Source organism: Coregonus lavaretus (assembly GCF_964263955.1).
Source record: "Coregonus lavaretus genome assembly, chromosome: 20".
Lineage (NCBI taxonomy): Eukaryota > Metazoa > Chordata > Actinopteri > Salmoniformes > Salmonidae > Coregonus > Coregonus lavaretus.
The window spans coordinates 8798785-8816139 of NC_140007.1; the positions used below are offsets into that span (position 1 = coordinate 8798785).

The window sequence follows — 17355 nt, forward strand, 5'->3', positions numbered from 1 at the left end:
GTGTGACAGGTACTTTTAGCTTCCCTTTCGATGAGACTCAAGAGGGAAGGTATAGGGGTAATTTAGCAGGGAGGAATTTGTTAAGTACCTCTCGCCGAATGACTCTTCGCCTAAGAGACGTCAAAGTAAACTTGATACGTAGCATTTGGATTAATCCACTGATTCCCACACTATCAAGACACTAAGAAGGTACTCAGGTTTACTCAGTCCCTATATGTTCACTGTGGGCCTACACTGTTATCTGTCCATGCAGGAAGTTGTAAATTAAACATTTATGTTGAATATTACATTGCAAATGGATACATTATCCGACAGGTGCTCCTGGAAAAAAGATATATGCCTGTGTCAGCAGTAGTGTCAATGGAGAGTCTAACAAGAGTGTGGTCTCACGGTCTACCCATCTTAGTGTTATGTAAGTATATAGACATAGCATCCTTGGCTGCCAGCCATTGCACTACCCCTGGAGCATGAGTCACTAAATTCTGGCATTTCCTCACACCCCCAGGACACAAAGCAGATTATTGGGTTGTGTACTGTACAAAGAAAACCAGTTGGCACATCACTGTTCTGATCCTAATTAAAAGCCATGCAAACCCTCAATCAATAAATATTTGCGGTGCAAAGGGTTGGGGCGTGAGGAGAGGGATAGGCTAGGATAATATACGTTAGAATTATGTTTATGATGCACTGTGCACTGCGACATCCCTCTGCCATCTGCAACTCTGATGAAACCTGGACACTCAACCTATTACACGTTATTGACCTAAACCTCGAATACAATACACATTTGAATGTCCTGCTATGCAGGAAAGTTCCTGCAACGACAGAATGATCCAATTAAGATACGGCATCTGTATCGTCTGCAGGCCTATAAAATCCTTTCTGATTTAGACATAACCCCAGAGATCTAGGTAGTGTCTAGGATGAGTCCTCCCGTGCTGTAGGATGATCATCGATATAATATGAGATGCTGAGACTGGCAGACTTCGCAAACTACGCCCGTCACTATAACCCTGGGGACCTGAGATGTGTCACATAGCAGCAACGGGTTATTAGTAGCACACCTATACACGCACACACTAACGCATATGCACACACTTACATACTTAAACAAAGTGTAAACACCTACACTCACACACACTCTCTCTCTCTCTCGCACACACACACACACACATACTTGTTGGGGACACGTCAGGGAACGCATACACACACAGGAACAAACACGATTGTGTCAGATGTTGAGGGAGCCTGGAGGGATAATGGGCCGTCCCTCACATGCAAATGTCTCAAATATCTCTCCCACACACACACACACACACACACATACTTGGTGGGGACACGTCAGGGAACGCAGACACACACTGGAACAAACACGATTGTGTCAGATGTTGAGGGAGCCTGGAGGGATAATGGGCCGTCCCTCACATGCAAATGTCTCAAATATCTCTCCCACAGGTGAGTTCTTGACACTTACCCAGAGGATATCAAGAGGAACGGTCCAAAATGGCGAAGGTGTCCTTGCTTTTGCTGATGGTGAGTACGAAACCAGCTTCTACAGAATTAGCTTTGACACAATAGGGTACATTTTCATAAACGTAAACATATCTACATTTTAGTAATTTATCCAGAGTATGTGAGTGAATACTTTTTGCATACTTCTTCCTACTATATTTTGTACTGAAATATAGATTACGGAAGTGTCATGCGGGTGCAGTATATCATGTCAAAACATTAGTATGACACTTTGCAATGCTTTGAGTGTTTTCTCTCTGAACGCTGAAAGGTTATGAGTCTATCTAGCCTACCTCATAAACACCCCACTCCCTTTTTCTGATCGGTGCGGGGCCACTCTGGTCTACTTAAGTATTGCCCACGACCGGCGGAGGGTGTGCCCCACGGCGAGACATCTCACTGGCATTAAAAATAAAAATAAAGTCAAAAATTGAATTAAAGGGGGCCTCCCGAGTGGCGCAGCGGTCTAAGGCACTGCATCGCAGTGCTTGAGGCATCACTACAGACCCGGGGTTGATCCCAGGCTGTTTTTCAATTTTTCCTATTTTGTTGCCTTACAACCTGGAATTAAAATGGATTTTTGGGGGGTTTGTATTATTTGACTTACACAACATTCCTACCACTTTGAAGATGCAAAATATTTTTTATTGTGAAACAAACTAGAAAAAATAAAAAAAATCTGAAAACTTGAGCGTGCATAACTATTCATTTTTCTGCCACTCTTCCGTAAAGCCCAGCTCTGTGTAGTGTATGTCTTAAAGTGGTCCTATGGACAGATACTCCAATCTCCGCTGTGGAGCTTTGCAGCTCCTTCAGGGTTATCTTTGGTCTCTTTGTTGCCTCTCTGATTAATGCCCTCCTTGCCTGGTCCGTCAGTTTTGGTGGGCGGCCCTCTCTTGGCAGGTTTGTTGTGGTGCCATATTCTTTAAATTTTTGAATAATGGATTTAATGGTGATCTGTGGGATGTTCAAAGTTTCTGATATTATTTTATAACCCAACCCTGATCTGTACTTCTCCACAACTTTGTCCCTGACCTGTTTGGAGAGCTCCTTGGTCTTCATGGTGCCGCTTGCTTGGTGGTGCCCCTTGCTTAGTGGTGTTGCAGACTCTGGGGGCTTTAAGAACAGGTGTATATATACTGAGATCATGTGACAGATCATGTGACACTTAGATTGCACACAGGTTTACTTTATTTAACTAATTTTGTGACTTCTGAAGGTAATTGGTTGCACCAGATCTTATTTAGGGGCTTCATAGCAAAGGGGGTGAATACATACAGTTTGGAAAAAAAGTATTTAGTCAGCCACCAATTGTGCAAGTTCTCCCACATAAAAAGATGAGAGAGGCCTGTAATTTTCATCATAGGTACACGTCAACTATGACAGACAAAATGAGGAAAAAATATCCTGAAAATCACATTGTAGGATTTTTAATGAATTTATTTGCATATTATGGTGGAAAATAAGTATTTGGTCAATAACAAAAGTTTCTCAATACTTTGTTATATACCCTTTGTTGGCAATGACACAGGTCAAACGTTTTCTGTAAGTCTTCACAAGGTTTTCACACACTGTTGCTGATATTTTGGCCCATTCCTCCATGCAGATCTCCTCTAGAGCAGTGATGTTTTGGGGCTGTCGCTGGGCAACACGGACTTTCAACTCCCTCCAAAGATTTTCTATGGGGTTGAGATCTGGAGACTGGCTAGGCCACTCCAGGACCTTGAAATGCTTCTTACGAAGCCACTGCTTCGTTGCCCGGGCGGTGTGTTTGGGATCATTGTCATGCTGAAAGACCCAGCCACGTTTCATCTTCAATGCCCTTGCTGATGGAAGGAGGTTTTCACTCAAAATCTCACGATACATGGCCCCATTCATTCTTTCCTTTAGAGGGATCAGTCGTCCTGGTCCCTTTGCAGAAAAACAGCCCCAAAGCATGATGTTTCCACCCCCATGCTTCACAGTAGGTATGGTGTTTTTTGGATGTAACTCAGCATTCTTTGTCCTCCAAACACGACGAGTTGCGTTTTTACCAAAAAGTTCTATTTTGGTTTCATCTGACCATATGACATTCTCCCAATCCTCTTCTGGATCATCCAAATGCACTCTAGCAAACTTCAGACAGGCCTGGACATGTACTGGCTTAAGCAGGGGGACACGTCTGGCACTGCAGGATTTGAGTCCCTGGCAGCGTAGTGTGTTACTGATGGTAGGCTTTGTTACTTTGGTCCCAGCTCTCTGCAGGTCATTCACTAGGTCCCCCCGTGTGGTTCTGGGATTTTTGCTCACCGTTCTTGTGATCATTTTGACCCCACGGGGTGAGATCTTGCGTGGAGCCCCAGATCGAGGGAGATTATCAGTGGTCTTGTATGTCTTCCATTTCCTAATAATTGCTCCCACAGTTGATTTCTTCAAACCAAGCTGCTTACCTATTGCAGATTCAATCTTCCCAGCCTGGTGCAGGTCTACAATTTTGTTTCTGGTGTCCTTTGACAGCTCTTTGATCTTGGCCATAGTGGAGTTTGGAGTGTGACTGTTTGAGGTTGTGGACAGGTGTCTTTTATACTGATAACAAGTTCAAACAGGTGGCATTAATACAGGTAACGAGTGGAGGACAGAGGAGCCTCTTAAAGAAGAAGTTACAGGTCTGTGAGAGCTAGAAATCTTGCTTGTTTGTAGGTGACCAAATACTTATTTTCCACCATAATTTGCAAATAAATTCATAAAAAATCCTACAATGTGATTTTCTGGATTTTTTTCCTCAATTTGTCTGTCATAGTTGACGTGTACCTATGATGAAAATTACAGGCCTCTCTCATCTTTTTAAGTGGGAGAACTTGCACAATTGGTGGCTGACTAAATACTTTTTTCCCCACTGTATGCATTTACCACTTTTCCGTTATGTATTATTTCAAATTTTTGAAACAAGTTATTTTTTTAATTTCACTTCACCAATTTGGACTATTTTGTGTATGTCCATTACATGAAATCCAATTAAAAATCCAGTTAAATTACAGGTTGTAATGCAACAAAATAGGAAAAACGCCAAGTGGGATGAATACTTTTGCAAGGCACTGTAGTTCTTTATGATAGCCTCATTAGCAACTAATTAGCATTTCATTTTTGGGGGGGTAAATACAGGTGAATATATTGATAAAAGTCACCTTGTCCTAGAGTGATTTACATGGTTATCAAAATGTCACGCCAGGGTAAGCCTACACAAAACACAGCCCATATTTGAAGTGTTTCTAAAATCTCCTATGGGAAAAATGAATGGTGGAAAAATGATTGGAACCATTTTCCTGTTTGACTGCAAGTTTTTATGGGTATTATGACTCATACTGTGCTATTCTATGGGGGCAGCCAAATAACCTTTTTGGAACCCTTTTTTCCAAGAGTGTATAAGATAAGATTTATGTGGTTTCTTTACCATTTCATGGCTTGCAATTTGGGCATTGTTGTCTGATTGCAGTTGTTTCAATATCACAGGTTTAAATAAAATTGTATTGATTACATGTGCCGAATACAACAAGTGTAGACTTTACAGTGAAATACTTACTTACGAGCTCATTCCCACAATGCAAAGTTAAAGTCAGACAAATATTTGCTAAATAAAAAAGGAAATAGTAACACAATAAAAACAATAATATATACAAGGAGTACAAGTACCGAGTCAATGTGCAGGGTTACGAGGTAGTTGAGGTACATGAGAATGTAATGACAACGTAATGAAGATGGTGAATTAGAGGAAAGCAGAAAGATTACTCAACAATGGTTTCCAAGTAGCACTCAATTAAAAAAGAGGTGTGAGAAGGGGTGAGAGAGAGAGATAGAGACAAAAACAGAGAGAAACACCGACAGACAGAATGACCTAGTAGAGAAAACTCTCCTTCCTGTCAACCTCACAGTTGAGAAAGACTTCTAGTGCATTATAACTCATTATGAGTGTTTATAATGCATCATAGATTTCTGCTTCATAGAAAGTGGTACTAAACAATTAACTGTATGAGAGCAAACGGCAGTTGCACCAAAACACAAACAAGTGATAGAGCAAAAGATCATAGAGAAAATGACATGTGGATAAGCAGAAAAATAAAATACGTTTTTAACAATAATATTTACAGTGTGCAGTTAATCATGCAATGTGTTTGCATTGCAACTTCCTGCCATGTGAGACTAATACAGACAATACACAGAATGTCAATGTCCTCTATCTTACACGGCTCCATAAAATCATCCCCTGCTGCATATAATGTACTTCCCACAATCATCATTACTCATCATGCACGCACACACACACACTCGCATACCATTATACAGTACATCCAACCTCTCCCACTATCATGATGGCTCCCACAGGTCTGTCTCCTGCAATGATTCACACCTTCATCTTTATGTATTTTTACTACACACACCTGTGAATATATTCTCTCTAATTGCATGTTTGCACTCTTATGTCATCAGGTCTCCATGACGGTTGCATTAGCACTGGCACATGATACTGGCAACTATACACTGAACAAGCGGGAAAAGAGGGTATGTCATGACCATTTCCAGAAATTAAAGATTTAAAGACACAGGTACAATGACCCTCTTCCCCTCACCTTCTCTGATTTCCTAAAGGAGCTGCTGGCGCGTTCCAAAAGAAGGTGGGTCCTGTCCACCATTGAGCTAGTGGAGGAGGACCCTGGACCTTTCCCTAAATTTGCCACACAGGTAAAAACATCATACTGCAACAAACAGGACAAATCTTTCTAGACATGCTACCTCAGTAAAGGTACAAAACCACTGGGCCCATAAATACAGTGCTATGAAAAAGTATTTGCCCCCTTTCTAATTTTCTCTACTTTTGCATATTTGTGATACTGAATGTTATCAGATCTTCAACCAAAACCTAATATTAGATAAAGGGAACATAAGTGAACAAATAACCCAACAATTACATATTTATTTCATAAACAAAGTTATGCAACATCCAATTCCCCTGTGTGAAAAAGTAATTGCCCCCTTACACTCAATAACTGGTTGTGCCTCCTTTATTTTTATTTTATTTTTTTATTTCACCTTTATTTAACCAGGTAAGCCAGTTGAGAACAAGTTCTCATTTACAACTGCGACCTGGCCAAGATAAAGCAAAGCAGTGCGATAAAAACAACACAGAGTTACATATGGGGTAAAAAACATAAAGTCAAAAATACAACAGAAAATATATATATATATATATACAGTGTGTGCAAATGTAGCAAGTTATGGAGGTAAGGCAATAAATAGGCTATAGTGCAAAATAATTACAATAGTATTAACACTGGAATGCTAGATGTGCAAGAGATTATGTGCAAATAGAGATACTGGGGTGCAAAAGAGCAAAATAAATAACAATATAGGGATGAGGTAATGACTCCAACGAAATGCTTCCTGTAGTTGTTGATCAGTCTCTCACGTCGCTGTGGAGGAATTTTGGCCCACTCTTCCATGCAGAACTGCTTTAACTCAGTGACGTGTGGGTTTTCAAGCATGAACTGCTCGTTTCAAGTCCTGCCACAACATCTCAATTGGGATTAGGTCTGGACTTTGACTAGGCCATTCCAAAACTTCCAATTTGTTGCTTTTTAGCAATTTTCATGTAGACTTCAGTCGTCCAGGTCCTGAGGCAGCAAAGCATCCCCAAACCATCACACCACCACCACCATGCTCGACCTTTGGTATGATGTTCTTACTGTGGAATGCAGAGTTTGGTTTTCGCCAGGCATTACTGGAACCATGTCGTCCAAAAAGTTATACTTTTGAATCATCTGTCCATAGAACGTTCTTCCAAGAGCCTTGATGATCATCCAGATGCGTTTTGGCAAACTTGAGCCAACTTTTTGGACGAGATGGGTCCCATTATGCCTGGCGAAATGTTGTGGCAGGACTTGATACGAGTCATTGCAGCTAAAGGTGGCACAACCAGTTATTGAGTGTAAGGGGGCAATTACTTTTTCACACAGGGGAAATGGGTGTTGCATAACGGTTTATGAAATAAATGAAATCAATATGTAATTGTTGGGTTATTTGTTCACTTATGTTCCCTTTATCTAATATTAGGTTTTGGTTGAAGATCTGATAACATTCAGTATCACAAATATGCAAAAGTAGAGAAAATTAGAAAGGGGGCAAATACTTTTTCATAGCACTGTAGTATATAATCATTCACCAGAAGAACAGTTCCAACATAACTCTGTAGTAAGCTTTACTGTGAACCCTGGACCCCTCTTGGGCTTCTCCTGAACCAGAGACCCAGTGTTCATAGCCCTGAAAACTGCTCATCAACAAGGCTGTCTTTACAGATGTTCAATGATAGAACTGAGCTTTTCAAAAGCCACCAGTTCCGTTTATCTGGAATGGGAGTGACCGAGGAACCTCTGGGCGTGTTCTCCATCGGCGACAATGACGGAGTGGTGTACGTACTCAAGCCTATCGACAGGGAGACACACCCCTTCTTTCATGTAAGCATCAACAGACAGAGACAAACGGATGGACAGACAGACAATCTAAACAGACAAACGGAATATCTAAACATAACAGTATTAACATTATTTCCCACAGATTATGTTTGACATCATTGACAAGGTGACTAATAGACCCGTGGACAAGACTCTGGCGTTCGATGTGGCGATTACGGACATCAATGACAACGCCCCTTACTTTGAGCACCCTGTCATAGAAGCCAGTGTAAAAGAGAGTACACCAGAGGGTCAGTACACACAAAGGCTGTAAATCAAAAGAAATAAACCTTGCACAAAGTATACTTAGCTAGACTGTTCGCCCAAGAACCAGGCAGTTGTTGCGTTCAGTTGGGGAAATTAAGTGTCAAGTGGAGGCTCTTTCTTGAGCATAGAGAACAAACATGTAAAGGGGAACTCATTTCCCCTCTCCTCCTCCCCCTCCTCCTATTCCTGTTCTTCCTCCTCACCTTTCCCCCTCCTCTCCTCCTTCCCTCACCCTCTGTCTCAGGGTATCTGCCAGTGCCTCTGACAGCCAGGGACATGGATCAGGTGAACACACAGAACTCCAACATCAGTATAAGTGTGTTGTCTCAGGAGCCAGCCGAGCCCAAGATCAACCTGAAGGAGGTAGAGGGCACCAAGATGAGCCAGCTCACCTTCACTGGCTGCTTTGACTATGACGTAAGGCTCCACTATGACACATACACACACACACACACCATTACATACAGCATGTGCAAACACACACACACAAACTTGATGCACACACACGCACACAATCTACACCTTTATGTAAAATGGTGGGATCAATATTTTATTTATTTTGTTGTTCACATAGAAAGCAAAGATGTATAAGGTGGTTGTTGAAGCTCGGGATCATGGGATACCAGCCCTGTCCTCAACTGTAGTGGTCAACCTCCAAATAACGGACTCCAACACTCACCAACCAGTGTTCAAAAACAAGACCGTAAGTTCCAAGTTGGTTGATTGGTTGACTGGTTGATTGATTCAATGATTTGTTGGTTGATCGGGTGTTTGAACAATTGAACAATTGATTGATTGATTGAACATTTATTTATTGATTTGTGAAACACAAATACTTACTTTACCATATTTCTGTACAGTACAATGCTCACATGATGGAGATGGAATCCAATAAAGAGATACTCCGAGTGGCTGTGACTGATGCAGACACCCCCAACACCACCGCATGGCGAGCCGTTTACTCCATTGTGAAGGGGAACGAGGAAGGAAACTATAAGATTGAGACCGACCCCAAGACCAACGAGGGTATACTGACTGTCATCAAGGTGAGTCTGTTTGACCTTATGACCTTACATGAGTAGGCTAACAAAGTTCTGAGCATGAACATCACTTAGTCAGTCCCTCCAGGATTTCGCAGAGTTTTTGTGATAGTTGCATTCCAAAATGCTTGATTTTGCTGCTTCAATAAAGACATTTTGCATGGCAATTTGTGATGATTTTGTGCAATTTGTCACAAAAATACACTGACAAGGGAAAACATTTGTGTTGCTTGATTGAAACATTTTGTGCAGTAAAAGTGCAGTGATTGGTTAAAATTGCGAGCCCTCTTTTTGAAGTGCGGTGATTGAACAGTTATTGTGATGATTGACTGTTTTCTGCTGTAATAGTGTATTGTACTGACTTGTATTGCTCTAACATAAGTACGGGACAAAATTTTTCAGGGAAAGAATATTAAGGAAAAGACAACGTTGACCAATGTGCAGATCGCCGTGGCGAACGAGGAGCCTTTGTTTGTGTGTAGCTCCGGAGGGGCCGTGTCCACTGCTAAGCCCCTGACCGTGCCCCCCCAGACAGTCAACGTGACTGTGAAGGTGATTGACGTGAACGACCCCCCGATGTTTGACAGGAAAGTGACAGACGTGTATGCAAAGGAAGAGCAGGAGGAGAAGGGGAAAGTGCTGTACAAACCCAAGATCACCGACGTTGACTCAGATGTGGAAAAAATCAGGTGGGTGGCATAACATGTTATGCCTCAGAAACATCATAATGATTCTTCATTCACCCGAGGTTGTGATATTGATTCCCGCAACTTACACTATATATACAAATGTATGTGGACACCCCTTCAAATGAGTGGATTCGGCTATTTCAGCCACACCTATTGCTGACAGGTGTATAAAATCGAGCACACAGCCATGCAATCTCCATAGACAAACACTGGCAGTAGAATGGCCTTACTGAAGAGCTCAGTGACTTTCAACGTAGCACCGTCATAGGATGCCACCTTTCCAACAAGTCAGTTTCTCAAATTCCGGCCCTGCTGGAGCTGCCCCGGTCAACTGTAAGTGCTCTTATTGTTAAGTGGAAACATCTAGGAGCGTGTAAAAATCGTCTGTCCTCGGCTGCAACACTCACTGCCGAGTTCCAAACTGCCTCTGGAAGCAATGTCAGCACACTAACTGTTCGTCGGAAGCTTCATGAAATGGGTTTCCATGGCCGAGCAGCCGCAGACAAGCCTAAAATCACCATGCGCAATGCCAATTGACGGCTGGAGTGGTGTAAAGCTCACCGCCACTGGAAATGCGTTCTCTGGAGTGGTGAGTCACGCTTCACCATCTGGCAGAATGCTACCTGCCCCAATGCATAGTGACAACTGTAAAGTTTGGTGGAGGAGGAATAATGGTCTGGGGCTGTTTTTCATGGTTCGGGCTAGGCCCCGTAGTTCCAGTGAAGGGAAATCTTAACGCTACAGCATACAATGACATTCTAGACGATTCTGTGCTTCCAACTTTGTGGCAACAGTTTGGAGAAGGCCCTTTCCTGTTTCAGCATGACAATGCCCCCATACACAAAGCGAGGTCTATACAGAAATGGTTTGTCGAGATCAGTGTGGAAGAACTTGACTGGCCTGCACAGAGCTCTGACCTCAACCCCATTGAACACCTTTGGGATGAATTGGAACACCAACTGCAAGCCAGGCCTAATCGTCCAACATCAGTGCCCGACATCACTAATGCTCTTGTGGCTGAATGGAAGCAAGTCCCTGCAGCAATGTTCCAACATCTAGTGGAAAGCCTTCCTGGAAGAGTGACGGCTGTAATAGCAGCAAAGGGGGGACCAACTCCATATTAATGCCCATGATTTTGGAATGAGATGTTCGACTAGCAGGCGTCCACATACTTTTGGCCATGTAGTGTATATTGCATGTATGTGTTCACATTAAGCATCTGCATATTATTTGAAGCCTCTGGGTTATTTGTGTTGGTTTCACCATTATTACTTATGACAATATAGAGAAAAGCCATGTGTTGACCTGTCTGCCGGTCTACCTGTCCGTCTGTCCTCTCCATGTCCTGACCAGGTATGAGTTAGTTGACGACCCAGCAGGCTGGGTCACCATAGATCCCAAGACAGGAGTGGTTACTACAGTGAAGAAGATGGACCGGGAGTCACCTCACGTCAACAAAGACAACATCTACACTGTCCTAATCCAAGCCATAGACAACGGTTAGTGTGTAGTGTGTATGTGTGTGTGTGTTTGTGTCTGTGTGTGTGCGTGTGTTCGTGTGTTCGCATGCGTGCGAGACTGCGTGCGTGTGAGCATGCATGCAGCTGTGTGTGTACGTACGCATATGTGTACGGTATTGAGCATAATAAAGTATTCAAAGTCTCTGTCTTCTTCTCTCAGGCGAGCCCCCTGCCACAGCTACAGGCACTATTCTGGTCCACCTGGGGGATATCAATGATAACACACCCTATGTGGTGGAGAAGAAGCTGGTGATGTGTGGTAACAAGGTGATTGTGCCGTTAGCAGACAAGGACATCCCTCCCTTTGGATGTCCCTGTTACCTCTCCCTTGGAGCGGACCACGGAGACAAAGCACTGAAGAGCCGCTGGAAACTGGACCCTGCCAATGGTTAGCGGAATCGCACACACCCATATACACACACACCAAAGCACTGCTTTTATTCTGATATATAGTAATCTACTATTTCCATACACAGCTGAAAGGCTGTATAGCAGTTACAGACCTCTTCCAAAGTCCATAAATATACATGGACATTTCAGCACATCTCAACACAACCTACTGACCTAATAAATACAATTACTCAGATGTCAGGTCCTTCAAAGCGGCACAAAAATGAATATCATTAACTCCCTTCCACCCCTCTCTCTCTTTCTCCCCGGTGGTCAGGTATGGAGGCGGGTCTGGTCAGTCTGAAGAGCCTGCCGTACGGTAACTACACGGTGCCTCTCGTGATCCAGGACCAGCAGGGGCTAGTTGTAAATGAAACTGTCCAGGTTATGGTGTGTGACTGTGAGGGAGGGGATAAGTGTAGGGCCTCTCTGCCCCGGACCTCCAGCCTGGGCTTGGCGGCTATAGGACTACTGCTGGCTGGACTGCTGCTCCTCTTCCGTGAGTTAGAAGTGAATAGATATGGATTACTGTAGATAGAGATAAGGGAGAGGTAGAGAGTAGGTGGATAATCAGTAAATCAGTTACTCAGACACTCTTAGAACTGAAATCTGGAGTGGAGAAAATTAAGAGAGATACCAATTCAGTCTAAACAAAATCACATCTGTCGAAATGAGATCAAACTTGTGATGCAATATTGTTAAAACATGTTGATAGATAGCAGTAATATAGCAATGACATGCTATGAAGTGTTATACAAACATGACTTTAAACATCTATGAGTTGTTTGTATGGTAAAATGCTATGTTACACGTATGACTGTTTGTAGTGACTCTGTGGTTGTGTCCCTCTCCCAGTGCTACTGCTTTTCCTCCTGCTGTGTGAGTGTGGTGGTAAGACGTTCACACACCTCCCCCTCAATCTGCAAGATGAGGGAAACCAGACTCTTATCAAATACAACGAGGAGGGAGGGAGCTCCGCATGCAAGGTGTGTGTGGGTGTGTGTGTGCGCATGTGAGTGCGTGTGCAAGTGTGTGCTCAAATGCGCATCTCTGTGTGTGTGCGTAGGAATAACATTAGATGTCTATTTGTACACAATATGCACTGTTTGGGGTGTTCAGCACACAGGCAGGAGTGTACAATACAATCCCTTACTGAGCTGTCATGTGCTTACATTATTCTGGTCATTGAGTCTGGTATGACAGGTCTGAGTATGACAGGTCTGAGTATGACAGGTCTGAGTATGACAGGTCTGAGTATGACAGTTCTGGGTATGACAGGTCTGAGTATGACAGGTCTGAGTATGACAGGTCTCAGTATGACAGTTCTGGGTATGACAGGTCTGAGTATGACAGGTCTGAGTATGACAGTTCTGAGTATGACAGGTCTGAGTATGACAGGTCTGAGTATGACAGTTCTGGGTATGACAGGTCTGAGTATGACAGGTCTGAGTATGACAGTTCTGGGTATGACAGTTCTGAGTATGACAGGTCTGGGTATGACAGGTCTGAGTATGACAGGTCTGAGTATGACAGTTCTGAGTATGACAGGTCTGAGTATGACAGTTCTGGGTATGACAGTTCTGGGTATGACAGGTCTGAGTATGACAGGTCTGAGTATGACAGTTCTGCGTATGACAATTCTGGGTATGACAGGTCTGGGTATGACAGTTCTGGGTATGACAGGTCTGAGTATGACAGTTCTGGGTATGACAGGTCTGAGTATTTCAGGTCTGAGTATTTCAGGTCTGAGCATGACAGGTCTGGGTATGACAGTTCTGGGTATGACAGGTCTGAGTATGACAGTTCTGGGTATGACAGTTCTGAGTATGACAGGTCTGGGTATGACAGGTCTGAGTATGACAGGTCTGAGTATGACAGTTCTGAGTATGACAGGTCTGAGTATGACAGTTCTGGGTATGACAGTTCTGGGTATGACAGGTCTGAGTATGACAGGTCTGAGTATGACAGTTCTGCGTATGACAATTCTGGGTATGACAGGTCTGGGTATGACAGTTCTGGGTATGACAGGTCTGAGTATGACAGTTCTGAGTATGACAGGTCTGAGTATTTCAGGTCTGAGTATTTCAGGTCTGAGCATGACAGGTCTGGGTATGACAGTTCTGGGTATGAAAGGACTGAGTATGACATTTCTGGGTATGATAGTTCTGGGTATGACAGGACTGAGTATGACAGTTCTGGGTATGACAGGTCTGAGTATTTCAGGTCTGAGTATGACAGGTCTGGGTATGACAGGTCTGAGTATGACAGATCTGGGTATGACAGTTCTGGGTATGACAGTTCTGGGTATGACAGTTCTGGGTATGACAGGTCTGGGTTGGTATGTACTGATGGCAAGATCGGTGTTCTTCCTCTGGTACGTGAAAGGCTCTGTATGTAATCTGACATGTTTCATCTTGTAATTACTTGAATTGTTCTTGTCATTTCCTCTTTTACGTTCACTTCTCTCCTCACCCCTTTTCTCCTTCTCTTTCCTCCACTGCTTTCCTAAACTCCTCTTATTTTCCAATCCTCTCTACTCACCTCTCCTGCATCCACTCCTCCTCTCTCATGCCCCTACCCTCCTTCTTTCCCCTTCTCCTCTCTCTCTCCTCCTGTCCCTCTCTCTTAGAGTGAGCCCATGCTGAGCATGACTCGCACCATTTCCAACCGTGTAGCCGTGGACTTGGTAGATGGAGTGAAGCAGGCCACCCCCGGCAAAAAGGTAAACTGGCCACTATCCTTACTTTCCTCTCTTCTTCTTTTTCATATTTTTCTTTAACTAATCTCTTTCTGCGTCACAAACTTTATTTATAAACGGTCTATGGTCACAGCACGGTTTGAGGTTTTTTAATGTTGTGTGTGTGTGTTCTGCATGGTTAGGTGAAGTTGTGTGTGAGAGAGTGTATGAGGTGAACCGTGATGGAGGAAAAGGGTTAGTAGAAGTCATTAATACCATGACAGTTCCAGGTAATTAGTGGTTTCTGTGTAGGGTGTGTGCTTCCCTCTAATATGTACTTTATGTATGGAAAGCACTGAAGGAAGCAGGTTCTGTCACCACTAGCATCATTTATTTTCTATTGTACCAATGAGAGAGCGTAAAATAGCTCACATACATATTTGGGTGTGACTCGTGACTCATGAGCATATGTGCCACATGCAGAATGAGTAGGCCTACAACACTGACCACATTCTCCAAACCACACTTCCATATTTAGTTTGACTGCTCAGGGAAGATGAACTAGTCTGCTCAAAGAATGTGTTAGAGGCCCAGGAAACGGTGGCAGTTACATTTGCTTGTAAATACCTGTAGGCCTAGTTGATCGGCTTGGATGACTTGTCTTTTGTATTAAGTATAGAATACAGTAGAGACAGCAGCCTCCCGAGTGGCGCAGCGGTCTAAGGCACTGCATCGTGACCGGGAGACCCATGAGCCGGCACACAATTGGCCCAGTGTCGTCCGGGTTAGGGGAGGGTTTGGCCGGCTGGGATTTCTTTGTCCCATCGCACTCTAGTGACTCCTTGTGGCGGGCCGGGGACCTGCAAGCTGACGCTAATTGCCAGTTGGACAGTGTTTCCTCCGACACATTGGTGCGGCTGGCTTCCGGGTTAAGCGAGCATTGTGTCAAGAACCAGTGCGGCTTGGCAGGGTTGTGTTTCGGAGGACACATGGCTCTCGACCTTTGCCTCTCCCGAGTCCGTAGGGGAGATGCAGCGATGGGACAAGACTGTAACTACCAATTGGATATCACGAAATTAGGGGTAAAAGTACCGAAAACTGAATCACAAAAATAGTACAGTACAGACATGAATACTAAAGAGCCATGTGTTAGGCATATCACAGTAGTGTGTACTAGAGATGTATGGAGCGTACGGGATAATATGTGCTGTGCTTCTACATCTGCATTGCTTGCTGTTTGGGGTTTTAGGCTGGGTTTCTGTATAACACTTTGTGACATCTGCTGATGTAAAAAGGGCTTTATAAATCAAATTTGATTGATTGAATTGTGAAGTAATGTGAAGTAATGTGAACTAAGATATTTAAAATAGTGGATTGTGTAGGGCACAGTGTGCACTAGAGGGCATAGTAAAGTAAGATGACTAGAGAACATTAGTGAGATTTAGAAGATTTATGAGGGCGCAAAATTATTAAACAGTGCATCATCTTTAATGATGGTTTCCTAAAAAGGATGGAAAAAAGCATGCCATCAGCTTGCCAATGTAGAACTGTAAGATAGCTCTACTGTTGAACAGAACTACTTACAATCTACCTTACCTCGCTATCTGCTACACCTCTCTATCTGCTACACTACCACCTCTGCATTTAGCCACTGTGAGAGAACTGCTACTCCACATATATCATATTATTAACTCTTTCACCAACAACAACAAGACTAGTTACTTTATTCAGAAGTAGTATCTTAATCTGAGCCAGTTTGCTACAGCAGGAAAATAATCCAACAGCAACAGGAAATGTGAATTATTATGTGGATTATAATTAATATAAATTTTTGTAGGGGTTGACACATTTTTTGGGTAGCACTTTATAATAACTCCACGTAATTATAATGCATTAGTAAATAGTTTATTCATCATTTATGAATCATTACTCCCACATTTGTAAATGTTAGTAACCTAGTTATTCACACATTTATAAACAATGTTTAAAGTATTTAATAATGATTCATAAGATTAATAAATGATGAATAAACTATTTACTAATCCATTATAAATGTTTTATTATGTGGAGGTATTATAAAGGGCTATCAGTTTTTGGAAGGGAAAATTAAGTCTGTAATTTAAAAGTGGAAATTACAAACGCCTTTTTAAACCACAAATACACCACAATTTTTACATTTCCTGCAGTTCTACTGCAAAAGGGTGATCAAATTAAGATCCAACATCTGTACTCCATCTTCCACCATTTCACTACAACACAGTGATCACAGTCTAAATCCTTGTTGTTTAAAATAAATGCCTGAAACTAAATCCCCTACATCAGGGCTCTCCAACCCTGTTCTTGGAGAACTACCGTCCTGTAGGTTTTCACTCCAACCCTAATCTAGCACACCTGATTCTAATTAGCTGGATGATAAGCTGAACCAGGTTAGTTACAACTGGGGTTGGAGCAAAAACCTACAGGAGGGTAGCTCTCCAGGAACAGGGTTGGTCTACATACTGGTCTTGACAAGAAGAAAAAAAACTGTCGGGGGAAGTACTCTTCTGCACTGTTCAACCAATCCAGTTAAGTTAAGATGGAGTGTTGCCTTGTTAAGGTCCAAAAGCTCTCTTTCCATATCTCCTGAAAACCGGAACATCCGGTTGTTGGGTACTCAGCATAGGCTATTTATGCTGTGCTTGATTCTCTGCTCTGATTGGACAGTTTACTCAGGAGACCAATGAGATGACCCAAAAGACCAATGAGATGCACAGAACAACAGGGAGGACCATGGTGAGT

At 42.9% G+C, this 17355-nt stretch overlaps 1 protein-coding gene across 2 annotated transcripts in view; it reads left to right on the forward strand.

The window, feature by feature from the left end:
• The first annotated feature begins 1319 nt into the window (after window positions 1–1319).
• The window catches only part of LOC311147943 (cadherin-like protein 26), a 33992-nt gene continuing 17956 nt past the window's right edge, over window positions 1320–17355 (forward strand). For both annotated transcript variants that reach the window (XR_014614830.1, XM_084184791.1), the window contains exons 1-15: window positions 1320–1533; window positions 5977–6048; window positions 6136–6228; window positions 7839–7997; window positions 8098–8245; window positions 8506–8678; window positions 8836–8964; window positions 9122–9307; window positions 9704–9990; window positions 11344–11489; window positions 11671–11898; window positions 12178–12399; window positions 12756–12886; window positions 14530–14622; window positions 17281–17349. Coding sequence is in view for 1 of the 2 variants with exons in the window: in XM_084184791.1 (XP_084040917.1) it covers window positions 1504–1533; window positions 5977–6048; window positions 6136–6228; window positions 7839–7997; window positions 8098–8245; window positions 8506–8678; window positions 8836–8964; window positions 9122–9307; window positions 9704–9990; window positions 11344–11489; window positions 11671–11898; window positions 12178–12399; window positions 12756–12886; window positions 14530–14622; window positions 17281–17349 (2166 nt within the window). In the remaining variant the exon portion in view is untranslated. The remainder of the gene's footprint in view (window positions 1534–5976; window positions 6049–6135; window positions 6229–7838; window positions 7998–8097; window positions 8246–8505; window positions 8679–8835; window positions 8965–9121; window positions 9308–9703; window positions 9991–11343; window positions 11490–11670; window positions 11899–12177; window positions 12400–12755; window positions 12887–14529; window positions 14623–17280; window positions 17350–17355) is intronic.